Source organism: Ovis aries, chromosome 1 (assembly GCF_016772045.2).
Source record: "Ovis aries strain OAR_USU_Benz2616 breed Rambouillet chromosome 1, ARS-UI_Ramb_v3.0, whole genome shotgun sequence".
Lineage (NCBI taxonomy): Eukaryota > Metazoa > Chordata > Mammalia > Artiodactyla > Bovidae > Ovis > Ovis aries.
The window spans coordinates 12624150-12638714 of NC_056054.1; the positions used below are offsets into that span (position 1 = coordinate 12624150).

General features: G+C 45.7%; 1 protein-coding gene across 3 annotated transcripts in view; it reads right to left on the reverse strand.

Moving 5' to 3' along the window:
- MTF1 (metal regulatory transcription factor 1) overlaps positions 1-14565 on the reverse strand; it is a 46605-nt gene that overhangs the window by 20952 nt on the left and 11088 nt on the right. For 2 of the 3 annotated variants that reach the window (XM_012100061.4, XM_012100011.4), the window contains exons 3-7: positions 8427-8665; positions 7468-7599; positions 4782-4855; positions 4190-4326; positions 819-896 (exon numbers count right to left, since the gene is read on the reverse strand). In XM_012100061.4, coding sequence (XP_011955451.2) covers positions 819-896; positions 4190-4326; positions 4782-4855; positions 7468-7599; positions 8427-8665 — 660 coding nt within the window. The remainder of the gene's footprint in view (positions 1-818; positions 897-4189; positions 4327-4781; positions 4856-7467; positions 7600-8426; positions 8666-14565) is intronic. The other variant, XM_042245792.2, reaches the window with a different exon arrangement.

Sequence of the window (14565 nt, forward strand, 5' to 3'; positions counted from 1 at the left end):
AGGATACTGACTCAGTAGAGTTGGGGGAGGCCCAAGAGCCTACACTGTAGAGAACTGTTCAAATACTTCCTATCACATTGATTCCTCCTTATTTATTATGCATATACTCACAGAAAATCTAACCTAAGCTATACTTATTTACCAGAGAAAAACAACCAAAAATGCATACTTAACCACCAGTGTCAGTGACCCAGTAAAGCTCATGGATCCTCCTGAAGGGGCACAAGCTCAGGATTGATTCAGTGGTCTGCAAGACACAGCATGGAGCCGTGGGAATGGCAGAGCCAAAGCAAGCAGGTCAGGAGACACTGGGTTTGTCCCCTAGCAGTGGGCCTGCAGACATGGTCCCCTTCAGAATCGCCATGCTCAAAGAAAGGAAAGGACTGATTCAGGTCAGACTGGCAGGGCTTAAGAAAAGCCTGCAAACTGGAACCCTGGCTCTCCCTTACAGTGGCTGAATTTTAAGCTACTCAAGAACAGACCACACTTACTTCCTCACTACTACCAGCTCAGTACCAGCACTCTGCCCGACTGGAGTAGACACTCAATAAATATTTGCTAAATAAATAAAGTTATTTTCTGGTGCAGGAGGTTATCAAGTGAGTGATCTGGGCCAAAAGGCACTATGCATCGGAGAGAGCAACCTCTCCAATGAGAGCTCTTATCAGGAAACAGAATCAAAACACCCTAAGTGGCTACTCATTGAACACAGCTCAATCTGAAAGCCTTCCAAGACTGGCCTCACTCAATTTTCCCACCAAAGGGAGGCTCAATTCTTGCACTTATTTTAATAACATCTGTATCACAGGTACACTTACTGTATTGGAATTTTCTTGAAATTCAGAATCTGTGGACAGAAGGCTTAAATTCCTCAGACAAAGTGAGTGATTTGTATCCTGTGAAAGAAAAAAAAATTCTAATTGACAAACAATTGGGATTTACTGTATTCTATTATGTAATAAAACACTTGATTACAGTGTCCCTAAGATTCCAAAAGTCTATAGAATAAAAAAACTATTCAAAACAAAGGCTACTGAATTATTTCAATTTTTAAAATCCTGATATTCTTAAGAAGATATTGTTTATGTTCTTAAACATGGTTAGTAGAGTTTAAGAATTATCTCATGACTCAGGCTCCAGAGTAACAAAAGCTATAATAACATGAAATCAATAATATTTGTGAAATTGGTCTATCATCGACAAAGCAATTTTACATGACTTCATTTACTATTAATATAATCCTCTGTAGTATTATTTCACATTCCCATTCTAAGTATGAGAAAATTAATGCTAAGATTAGCAGTGAACGGTCCAAAAATCACCAATTAACATAACACAGACCCATTGCTTCTGACTGAAAGTCCACCTTCCATTACTTCACTATGTCCCCAGCATGGGCATCTCGGGGACTGTCACTTAGAGTGGTGCTGAGGGGTTACTATTCCTATACGGGTGTCTGGGCTAACTCAGAATTCTGGATTCCTAGGATGCCAGTTGTGATTCAAATACTTTATGCGGTCGCCTCACTTTACCTCATGCATCGTAAGTTCTGATACGTGCATGTATTTAACAAACACTCACTGAGCATCTAATACGTATTAAGCCCTGTTACAGGCCCAGGGATACAATAATAAAGTCCCTGCCACCAGAGAGAGGGGGCCAGACAAAAAACAAATAAATACACAGTATATAAGAGAGTAAGGGGAGTGGAGAAGGCCAGGGGAGGAGACGCTCTTTTATCAGATCAGGAAGGGACTCAGATAAGGTGGCCTTAGAGCAGATACTGGAGAAGGCAAGGGCCATGCACACATGTGGGGACAGTGATTCATGCAGAGGGCACAGCACACACAAAGGCCTGGAGGCAAGGTGGGCTTCCTCAGTTCAAGGAACCACAAGGTGGGTGGTGCAGCTCAAATGAATGCCAACCAGTCCATTCTGAAGGAGATCAGCCCTGGGATTTCTTTGGAAGGAATGATGCTAAAGCTGAAACTCCAGTACTTTGGCCACCTCATGAGAAGAGTTGACTCACTGAAAAAGACTCTGATGCTGGGAGGGATTGGGGGCAGGAGGAGAAGGGGATGACCGAGGATGAGATGGCTGGATGGCATGACGGACTCGATGGACGTGAGTCTGAGTGAACTCCGGGAGATGGTGATGGACAGGGAGGCCTGGCGTGCTGCGATTCATGGGGTCGCAAAGAGTCGGACACAACTGAGCAACTGAACTGAACTGAAATGAAGAGAGAAGTGAGCAAGCCACAATGTCCAGGACTTTCTGGACCACTGTAAAGATTCTAACTTTTACCTTAAATGATATAAGAAGCTACTGAAGGGTTATAAGCAGAGAACAGACATGATTTGCCTCATTGTTTAGGAAGATCAGAGTGGAGTATCAGTGGGGAGAAGTGAGGGGAAAGGTGCTAAGAAAACCACTTAGCAGGTCATTGCAAGAATCCAGGTCAAACAACGACAAGGGCTTGAATGAAGTAATCAGATCAGATTCTAGAAAGATGGAACTGATAGATGCTGGTGGGTGTGTGGAATGAGGGGAAAAAAAAAAGAGGAGTCAAGAATGACTCCAGTGTTTTTGGCCTGCACCACTAGAGACACAGAGGTGCCATTTACTAAGATGTGGGAGACTGCAGGAGGAACAGGTTGGACGCGTCAAGACTGGGAAACGTAGGTGACAGCTGGGTGGAGACATTGAGTAGGAGGCTGAATACATGTCTAAAGCTCAGGAAGAAATCTGGGCTAGAGATATTAAGACTCAAAGGCAATCCTGATAGCTTTGAAAGCCTAAGACCAGAGCAGATTCGCTCCAATGGGGAGCTAACAGTCAGCCAAGAGATGTGAAGTCTGGACCCTGTGCACTGAGGCCTCCAATGAGCAGGAGCTACTGGTGAGAAACTGTGATTGTTGCAAAACGAGAAAACGGATCATGCCTTCATAAATGCAGCTTTATGGACAAAGACTCTCACATCTTAGTGTTTTTATCTGGTTTTACAGACAGTGAGACTGAGGCACAAAGAAGCCATTTGCCTAAGGTCATGTGTCTAGTGGTGGCGCTTGGATGTGAATTCAGACTCTTCGCAACCAATGCCGTTTTGCCTACTATGATGTGGGGGCGGGGCGGGTGGTCAAGAACCAGGCTCTGGAATCAGATGGTCTGCCTAAAGGGTGCTAATCACAAGCTCTGGATACTTAGGCAAGTTATTTAATTTCTCCTTACCTCAGGTTTCTCTGTCAGTGGTATGGGAATAAGAATACTGACCTCTTGTAAGCAGGGTAATTCACTTAAGAAAACTTAGCATAGTACTTGGCATACAGTAAACATTCAGTAAATATTAGTTATTATTACCAATAAGACACAGAAGGAAGAGTCCTTTTAAAGGGATCCTTTTCTGTTTAAAAATCAGAAACCACAGAATCATGCTGTCTCTGCCCAAATCAAAACCATATTACATACTTTAAGAACCTTGTTATTCTAAAGGGGGTCAGTGAGCTTCCACTTTATTTATAAAATAGTAAAATAATAACAGTTCTCACTTTTGGGGTGCAAAAGACATAAGGTAAGTGCCCAATACCATATCAGAAGTAGTAACAGTAAATTTATCCCAGGATCTCTCTGGAAAGAAGCCACAGAGGAGAGGGCTTGGTGAAGAAAAACAGACAAAACCACCTAAACCTCTGCAGAGGCTTGTCTGTGGTTCAGTGCCTTAAAGGCAGTGGCTATCTAACCATTAGGTCTGCAGACAATTCTAAAGGGCAGGGGACCGCCCCCCCACCCCACCCCTAGACTCCACCTGGTTCTCCAGTGATGGATTAATGGAAGGGTAAAGCAAATCATTAAATAGCGTCCAAAACTCAAGTTCAAATGTACCATTTTACACGACATGAATGGGAAAATAACACCCTTTGAGAGCACCTGGACGACCCTTTGGTAGCCATTCTGAGACCTCTGGTTCCAAGACACCTCTTCCACCAGAGGCGGAGCCGAATCAGGGGCTGACGCACAGGGAGCCTGGTGAGATTTCTGGCTTCTGCCACCCCCTCACAAAGACATAGATCTTGACACTGATTCCTTTTCTTTCGCTAACAGATTTAGAGAGAAGGCATTTTAACCGGAGGCACAAACAACTGTCGCTGTTCTACGCTGCCCAGATCAAAACGAGAGACAAAACACTCCACACCTCTGATCCGTTGTGATTTAGAAGTGCACTGTATGAGTTTCCTTTGTTATCGTGACCTTTCATGTGACTTTTGAGACTGTACTGAGTGCTGAATGTTTTCTCACAGCCATTACTGGGGCAGAAAAAGGGCCTTTCACCTGCAAGAATGCAAAGAGGTGTTAATTTCACCATAAAACCATTTCACTGGATGGAGACATCTACTTCCCCTAACATAGGGAAGTAAATATGCTAATGAGGGTTCAGGTAATACACTGGATCAATTATCCACAAGTTAATCAACCCAGTCCTAAAATTTAATGCAGAGCAAAGCACTGAGAATGGCCTGCTCCTAGGAAGTTAAAAGAGAAGCTAGTTTCTTCCCCCCCTCTCAGATTCTTTATTGAGTATCTCTGAATTGGCTTTATTTCTTAAGGTTAAGCTCCTGAGTCCAGTCTTTAGATCCTTTTTAACATCTGAGAGGAACTCGAACATTATAGGTGAAGGCCAACTGATTAGACTTGCTCTCTCCACAAAGCTGTACAGGTTTCAATGGAAACACACGTTATTTATTGGCTCAACGAAGGTTAAAAGATAAAAATTAGCCTAAACTCACCAGTATGTGTACGGACGTGAGTTTTAAGGTGGTGGCTTGCTGCAAATGCTTTTCCACAGCCATCATGATCACACCTAAGGAAGTTGTTTAAGCAGAAAGGAAAGCAGTCATTAGCTAATCGACCTTTATCTTCAATATCTCCTGTAAATACAAACTTAAATTAAAGCTGCTCAGAACACTATGATCAGATCGACAAAATGGGTTTTACAGATGGGAATGATGACAGGTCCCTGGAAAATAAGGTGACAAATCTGGGATGAGAGGGAGAGGTTGGCCCAGGAAACGTGTTTCTTGTCCTACAGGTAAGGTACATGCTGACGGCCCTAACAATAAGAGCCTTCTGATGAGTGACGCAACAGAATTCTACTGACAATGAGAACGCATATGGAAAATCTACTGCGGCAAATGAAACACAAGGAGTATCAGTGATGGGTACAGAGGCTTTCACATAGGCACAGGCCCGAAATACAACACTAGCGCAAAATCAGGTAGAATACACTGGCTACAACGTGATTATCTGTCATCTTCAGAGAACTTTTCTCTTTTACTTTCTTGATAACTAAAACCAGAGGTAATATTTCCCTCCTTAGGACTCCAAGGGCATTTATCTACATGCTACTTTTATGGCACCTGTCATTCCCAATCTTATTTTATCTCTGTGTGCATACATTTGTTATCTCTTCTCCTAGATTGCAATTCCTTTGAGGGCAGGGTCCATGTAGTTCTTCACATCTGCTGTAGTTCTTGCACACGGCAGGCATTCAGTCACTATTTACATGAATGAATGCATATACTTATAAGCCAAAATATTTTATTTCTTTAAATAGAAAGCTTCTCTAAATCATTTTACTTTTTAAGTACATAAAATCATTGCATCTAAAGCCCCATCTAACATTCAAGAAAAATTAGCAGTTTTAATCATGACAAAAACACGTATAATTGAATAGAAATTAGAATCCCCTTGATAGCCCTATGGGGAAAAAAGCAACCCAAGCTTCACAGCAGCTGGAGAGTAACCAACTAGGTTCCAAATATTCTTGCCTTTAGAGGGGCCATGACTCAGAAATGTATCTGTAATTCTTAAAAAACACACTTCCATTTAATTGGTGTTTAAGAGTTGACTGTCCCTGAAGACTGTCTGATTTTCAGGTGTCCTAATGAGATGAGTGATTTGAGAATAAAAGGCAGCATATTTAATGCCATGAATGTAACAGCAATCCCTCCTGCCTAAATTCAGAGACATGTTTATAGGCAGTTTTCAGTAATATATCTATGTTATATTTAGGACGGATCCTTACAAACTGATTACCTCATTAAAAATATCATATAGTCACTCCAAAGTTGTTTTTCAATTCCTGCTGAATGCCCAGAACCACACTATATGCTGTGAGCACAGGAGAAATTAGATGGTTCAACTCCTTCCTTCAAGCTTATATTTATACATGTATCAATTCAATATGTAAGTGTGTTCACATATATATATATATATATATATATATATATATATATATATATATATATATATAAATGGAAATCTATAGATAAAAATGGATGCTCCTAGCACTGTTTACAATAGCCAGGACATAGAAGCAACCTAGATGTCCATCAGCAGACAAATGGATAAGAAAGCTGTGGTACATATACACAATGGAATATTAAAAGCTATTAAAAAGAATGCATTTGAATCAGTTCTAATGAGGTGGATGAAACTGGAGCCTATTATACAGAGTGATGTAAGTCAGAAAGAAAAACACCAATACAGTATATTAATGCATATATATGGAATTTAGAAAGATGGTAATGATGACCCTATATGCGAGACAGCAAAAGAGACACAGATGTAAAGAACAGACTTTTGGACTCTGTGGGAGAAGGCGAGGGTGGGGTGATTTGAGAGAATGGCATTGAAACATGTATATTACCATATGTGAAACAGACCATCAGTCCAGGTTTGGTGCATGAGACAGGGCGCTCAGGGCTGGTGCACTGGGATGACCCTGAGGGATGGGATGGGGAGGGAGGTGGGAGGGGGGTTCAGGATGGGGGACACACATACTCCCATGGCTGATTCATGTCAATGCATGGCATAAACCACTACAATGCTGTAAAGTAATTAGCCTCCAATTAACATAAATTAATTTTTTAAAAAAGACGCTCCTGTAATGTTTGTATGTACACATGACATATTACAAAGCAACAGCCAAACAAGTGACTAAAAAAACACAAAACAATACTTGCACCACTAGCTTAAGTATCTTTACCCCTCCTCCCCTCCCCTCCTCCTCCCCTCTTCCTAGGTAGGTATCCTTGCCCCTGTGCTCAGCATCTCATTCTCAGACTGTCTGGTTACTTGTTCGTTTCCACCAGAGCAGACTAAGGTTCTCAGGAGGAGAGCCTGCATCTTAGCATTCCTCTAGTACGGATGAGGGAGTCGCAGTAAACGCTTCGTGAAAGTAAAGGGAAAGAGTAAGGCAGAGAAGCCATCCCCCACAGAGCAGGTGGAGACACTCGTGGGCCCCATCGCCCCTCCTTCAGTCTGCAGTGGTTTACAGCTATCCTGGGGAGAGCAAGCACTGCCCAAAGAGCTAGCACAGGGAATTCCCTCCCCATTTTGAAAAATATTAGAGTACATCAAGACACCCCCCTGAAACCTAGTCAGTGATAAATAGAAAACAGCAAGACCCACCGAAATGGCTTTTCTCCTGTATGGGTTCGAATGTGCTTCCTCAGATCACTGAGTGTGGTGAAGTACTTGCTGCAGCCTTCAGATTCACAGTTAAACGTCTTCCCTGTGTGAAGCCTCTGATGTGCTTTCAGCCTGCAAGATACCCCCAGAGAAGTCCCCTTTGTCATAATGCACGCCAGAGCTTTCCCACATCAGCTTAATGGGCATCAAGGTCAAGTACATGAGAATTCTACAGTCATAATACCCTAATATCAACATTTTGTACTCAAAGAGAAATTCAAAGAATTATACAGCAGAGTGCGGTGAGTGTGACCCTGAAGCCAGGCTGCCTGGAACTCAAATTCTGGTCTCCTCGACCAGAAGGGGATCTCGACCCAGTTACAAAACCTCTCTGCTTCCATTCCCTTCGCAGCGCACAGGACACTGCCTGCCACGCAGTGAGTGCTTTTTAGGTACGTATGCTCAGCTGTGTCCACCTCTTCGCGATCCTATGGACTAGAGCCCACCAGTGTTAGCTATTACTGTGTTTGCTATGTGATAGCCAATGCTGAAGACTAATGTAAGTCTCCTGATATAAACGGTAGAAAAGAGAAATGGCTGATGAGCAGACCACTCCCCACTTCTTGAGGGAAGAAAAAAGTTAATCTTCAAGCTGAGGCTGGGAAGGAAATCAAAGAATCCTTAATACCAAGCTCCTGAGCCAACAGGAGATATTATTCCATACCAACTACTAAAATCCTCAGGCCGGGATGTCATTCTGGGAGATACAGATCCAGACACAAAGCTTTTCTGACTGTAACCGATCCAGGATGTGTCCATGTTTAAGTAACAACTCCTCTGAGGAACTGTCGGCAGCTGAGCGCAGCTGCCCTCTTTCAAGCCCCGCATGTGAGCGTCTGCCCGGTATAGGGGGAGCGCCGTGGGCGCGGCAGAGCCGGGCTCGGGGGCTGGGCGCTGACCTGTAGAGCGTGTTGAACGCCTTCTCACAGCCCTGCACGTCGCACTCGAACGGCTTCTCCTTGGTGTGCACCCGCACGTGGATCCTGAGGCTGTAGGAGGTGAGGAAGGCCTTGCCGCAGCCCTCCTGGTTGCAGACGAAGGTGTACTCCCCTCGGTGGGTCTTCTGGTGGGTGCGCAGGTTGCCCGCCGTGCTGTAGGTGCGGGGACAGCCCTCAAAGGTGCACTGGTACCGCTTTACCTGGCAGATGGAGGACACCTCGTCAGTGGCACAACAGAGCTGCCCAGCGCCTAACTCCCCCAGAGCTTGGCTCTCGGGAGAGACAGGTGAGATACACAGGCTTCTGTCGCCGACACAGAAAGCACCTCTAACACAAGGGGGAAATCTTCCCGCTGAGCAGATTACACCAGGGCAACAAATGATGAGCGCGATGGACGAGAGACAAGGCAGAGGCAGTTCAATACTCTACGTGAATATAAGACTGGTGTCCACTCAACACCCACGCCCTAAAGCGGGCACATACTACTACACTCACCCCTGCTCACATACGACTCTAAGGCTCGACTCAACATCCTGTCCTCTGGGCCTGTAACCTGATGAGAACCAACCAACATAAAACTGAGTTTAAAACATTCTGAAATTTATATACTCAGTCACAGGTGTACTAGTTCAGTTATATACCAGCACAGTCTCTTCTGTAACTTCAGATCTACAAAATGAAAAACGTGTATCACAGATTTCTGGGAATATCTGGTAGTACGGCGCTTCTCAAACTGCTCCTCCTGGTCCCCTTCCCTCACCACTCTTCCTGGAAAGCGTGCCATCTGCAGGAGCCTCCACTTCCTGCAGTGCCTGTTGGAACCACTCAGCAAGCTGCCTTCACCGGACAAAACCATGCCCTTGAGCTTGCTGGTGCTCAAACTCTTTCCTCCTTCCCAATTTTCCTTTAGTATTGGAAAAAAATTTCTCACCGATGCCCTCTCCTTCTGAAAACGTGTCCTACACCACAAAGCAACTCCGTGGGGCTCTTTGTCTTCTTCCCTGAGTCACTCACTCCTTTTCTTTAACTTCCACATACAGGTTCAGCCCAAAGCTTCCCTCTCATCTTCCGAACCTTCCCCATCTCTCTCCTGGGAAAGGGGAAGCAATACAGCCTTGGCTGGAGAAAAATGACCACCGGCGCTTAGGTTCAGGACTTTGGGCAGGTCTTTCCACATCTCGGAACTAAAGGTTCTTTATTTCTACACAGCAGAACTGAAATGTCCTGCTGTCTCATGGTGCTTGTGAGTAGAACAAAATGAGACAAAGCCTCTGTGAAAAGACTCTGTCAATGTCCTGATGCTATACATATCAAGGCCCTGCTGCTGCTGCTGCTGCTGCTAAGTCGCTTCAGTCGTGTCCGACTCTGTGTGACCCCATAGACGGCAGCCCACCAGGCTCCCCCGTCCCTGGGATTCTCCAGGCAAGAACACTGGAGTGGGTTGCCATTTCCTTCCCCAATGGGTGAAAGTGAAAAGAGAAAGAGTTCTGCCTAGTCTTCAGCTTTAGCAGACACCTTCCCCCTTTACTCCTCATTGCTCTCCACGCTTCAGTCTGCTCTCGCCACACTACTGGTATCCATCTGACAGTTACTGAGCTCCTATACCCCAGGCAACAAGCTAGACACCACAGAGAAAAGGTGAACAAGGCAAAAAGCTCTCCTTTTACGGAGCATCATTTTAAGGAGGCACATGTGCACGAATGATTATAGACTGTGCTGAGCCGGGCAATGCACACACCCGCGGTGCCTGGGAAGCATACAAAGAGGGAAACCTAATCCTTCTCGGAAAGACTGGACTCAGTGAAGGCTTGGAGACTGAGCCATTCCGTCTGAACTGAGGATGTGTTTTTGTTTGCCTATTGGTCTATTTTTTAGGGATAAACTGAAAGAGCGTTCCTTAGACAAACTGGAGGAGATGGGCATTCCAGAAAGAGGTAACGCCTTGAGAACTACATGCAGAGATGAATGAGAACACTGGTCCAAGAGACCACAAACACACCTCGGTAGGTGAGAGGCTGGAAACAGAATCTAGAAAAATGAGTGAACCCTCCTCAGTTAAGCTGGGAAGTAGAGGAAGAGGACAACAGGGAGCCAAGATATCTTGGTTTTAGCCAAGATAGCAACACAACCAGATGAGGGGTTTAAAAGAGATCATTCTGGAAGCCTATGGAAGATAGACTGGAAGGGTAAGCGAACAGAAGAAGAGGTAGCAGAGGAGAAGAGAAGGGGGACAACTGTCCAAGACAGAGGTGAGAAGAATCCAAACTAGGGAAGTGACAGGGCTTCCCTGGCAGTCCAGGGGTTAAGACTCTGTGCTCCCAATTATAGGGGGCATGGGTTCAATCCCCGGTCAGGGAACTAAGATCCTGCATGCCACACAGCATAAGTAAATAAACTGACAGTGGACATTATGAGAGATGAATTCAGGAGAAAATAAAAGGGGGGAAATGAGTGGCTCTAGTGACAACAGTGTGCTGAGGTGTGGTAGCAATGGGGAATGGCAAAGTCAAGACCAACTCCCAAGATTAGGGCCTGCATGACAAAACAGATGGTCACACACCAATTTTGGACTGGACAGAGGGTGGGGAGAGGTGATAAGTTGGGTTTGAGGTACTTCCAGGTAGCAATGTCTAGCAGGCACACATACAGGCTGGAAGCTAAAAAATACAGTCTAGTGCAGAAGTTTCTGGTACACAGATAACAGCTGCCTTTACTATATGCTAAAGCAGGCTGGTTCAAGGCCCAACCCTGCTACTTACTGTGTAACTTTGGGAAAATTACTTAAGCTAAGTCTCCAGCTCCTGTTTACAACATGGAGGAAAGAAAAATCAATCTTTTTAGGGTTGTTATAAAGATTAGGGATAATTCGTGTAAAGTATTTCAACACAGGGACTGGCATATGGTAGATGCTCAATAAAATCTTGGCCACGAGGCCAAAGGACAGGCTCCTGAACGTCACCAACGTTTAGGGAACTGGTAAAAAGAAGAGACGCCACTGCTGGGTGAATGGGTGGCAGGGCTGCGGAACTGGGGAGAGAATGCAAAGGAGATGGGCGCCACAGAAGCCAAGAGATAAAGGGTCTTGAGGAAAGAGAATGGTCAGGATGTTTTCAGAGAGAACAAGGAAGACAGGAAGGACTAGGGAAAGTATAGGATCCAGCAGCTAGGAATTCACCAAGGACTCAGCAAGACTAGTTTTAATGGACTGATGAAGCCAGAAGTCTGGCTTAAGGTGAATCATGAGAGGCAGGGATAGAGACTGGAGGTGCAGACTGGCAGAAGCGGACTTCTGAGTTGATGAAATCTTGTTTGTTAGAAGTAAGATAGGTTTTGAGCATATTTGGGAGGAAAAAGGTCCTGGATGAAAGAAGCTGAGGATCTGGGAGGAACATAAAGATGACAAGGATATTTAAAAGCCCGGGTGGAGGGAAAGGCCTGAGGTAGGGAGAAGGACACCCAGTTTCAGAGAGGGAGGATCTGATATGAGGGCGCGGGGACTCCAGGGCCTTTTGGGCCACGTGGTCCCGCTTACAGCCACTCAACTCCACTGCTGTATGCACGTGGACGCAACCATTTCTTGTTGTCTAGACACTAAGTTGTGTCTGACTCTTCTGCAACCCCGTGGACTGTGGCCTGCCAGGCTCCTCTGTCCATGGGATTCTCTAGGCAAGAATACTGGAGTGGGCTGTCATTTCCTTTTCCAGGGGATCTTCCCGACCCAGGGTTTAGGCAGACTCTTTACCACTGAGCCATCCGGGGAGCACCGAAAGTAACCACAGACAGTACATAAATGGACAAGCAAGGCTGTGCTCCAAATAAACTTTATTTATGGACAATGAAATCTGAATTTTATCATTTTCATATATCATGAAATACTGTTCTTTAGATTAAAAATGATTTTTAACTGTGAAAACCATTCTACACAAACAGGCATCTGTTTGCCAAACCCTGAAAACCTGTGGGGGTGGGGAGGGAGGGGCCCGGAGTCCTCCCATCTCCCCTGGGCTCCAGGTCCTTCTCTCAAAAGCCCAATTTTGCACAGGATTTTAAGTTCCCCAGACAAGGGTTCTCCTGCTCATTCACCTCTTTCCCTTCCCTAGGCCACACCGGAGGTGATCCATAAATACCCGCTGAATGGAACTATTGACTAGGCATTCTCATGTCTCAGGGCCTAGTTTTAAAGCCAATCGCCACCAGATTTATTCTAAACCAGTGCACACACGTGCCATTTCCCTGCTCAAATGATACAGCCCCAATTCCCTAGCCTTGTGTTCAAACTCCTTCAAGGCGCTCTTCAGGCCAGCAGCAGAGAACTGTCAAGGCCCAAGGCCCACAGGGGACAGCGCCTCTTCCCTAACTGCAGCACTGGAGTCCCATCTGCCTGCCTTTGGACTCTCTGTTCTCTTACTGGAAACGTCCAGCTCCTTTCTTCTCTGCTTTTCCCAATCTCTTCCACTCAAGCTTCACCACCTCCAAGGCCCTCCACTACCATTCCATACCTACGTGACAGTGCCCGTCTCTGAATTCCAATAGTATTTAACTATACCACTCACTTGACACTTAGCTTACGCAGCTAATTATCCTCTCATGCACACGTCCTGATTTCTCAAGACGGAAAACCTCTCTGGTACTTCGAGATAGAGATTTCAAAATGATCCCTGACCTGGGAGGAGAACCATGACTGTGAGTGCTCCACTTAAGGAGTCTGCGAGTCTCAGGCATAGAGCTCATGACACGGTGAATGGCGAGCAGAATTTCGTTTTTAAGATGCTACAGCAGTTGGTATCTTCCTAAGTAACAAGTGAAATTAACCACCCATTCCTGTCTCTCTGCCCTGCCAACCGCTCCTCTCATCTAGGGTTTCTTACTTGGCCAATTAAAGCTTCCATTGTGTTCCTTCCTCAGGAACTTGTTCCCTGACCCATTCCTACCCCCTCCCCGAATGAGAAGAGGTATCCTTATTCAGGGGCTTCCCAGTGGGCTCAGCGGTAAAGAATCTGCCTTCCAAGCAGGAGACGCAAGTTCGATCCTTGGGTTGGGAAGATCCCTCAGAGAAGGAAATAGCAACCCACTCCAGTACTCTTGCCTGGGAAATCCCATGAACAGAGGAGGCTGGTGGGCGACAGTCCATGGGGTCACAAGAGTTGAACTCGACTTAGAGACTAAACAACAATTGTTATTACAGGTTTTCATGGCATCCTGGGCTTCCCTGGTGGCTCAGACAGTAAAGAATCCGCCTGCAGTGCGGGAGACCTGGGTTCAATCCCGGGGTTGGGAAGATCCCCTGGAAGAGGGCAGGGCACAGCCACCCACTCCAGCATTCTTGCCTGGAGAATCTCCATGGACAGAGGAGCCTGGTGGACTACCGTCCATGGAGTTGCAAAGAGTCAGACACGACTGCGCGCCTAGGCACAGCACATGGCGTCCTGTATGTCTTTAAAGTACAGAATACCAGTAAGATTGAATAATTACATAATTAGATAATTTACATAATTATCTATGTAGATGCTAGCTAGGCACAGCAGTAGCTGGAGAACAGAAAGCACCAAGTAGATACCTGTCAAGTTAAACAATGAACCGCTACTCTGCAGCGCGACTGCAGCAGGCTCCAGGAGAGCAAGGGCCACATCCGGCTCGACCAGTTCACTGCCACAGCCTCAGGCACCGGCCTCTGGAGAAGGGGCTGAGACTTGCTGAGTGAACGGACAGATGACTAAACAAACGAAACTAAACCAACAGGACTCCCTGTTGAGGAAAGTAAGGGCAAGGGCTCTAAGTGACAGAGGGACAGTTTCAAGGAGGAGGGCCAACCAGGTCAAACATGGCAGAGGTGACTGAGGAAGCGTTTCTTAAGACTCAGCTCACAAGGTCAGAACTCGGCCAGCAAGACTAGTGTCACTGGGAGGGTGAGAGCAGAAGCCAGGACCTACCAGGCTGAGAAGCTGGGAAAAGGGAGGACATGGAGATACTGAATAAAAACTACTCTTACACAAAACAGCAGAGGGGAGAGGACACAGCCTGAGCAAGGTGTGTGGATTTAGCGGTGGGACACACGGCTGTCAAAGCAAGTGCTCCCCAATACTACAATGAATACATGTGT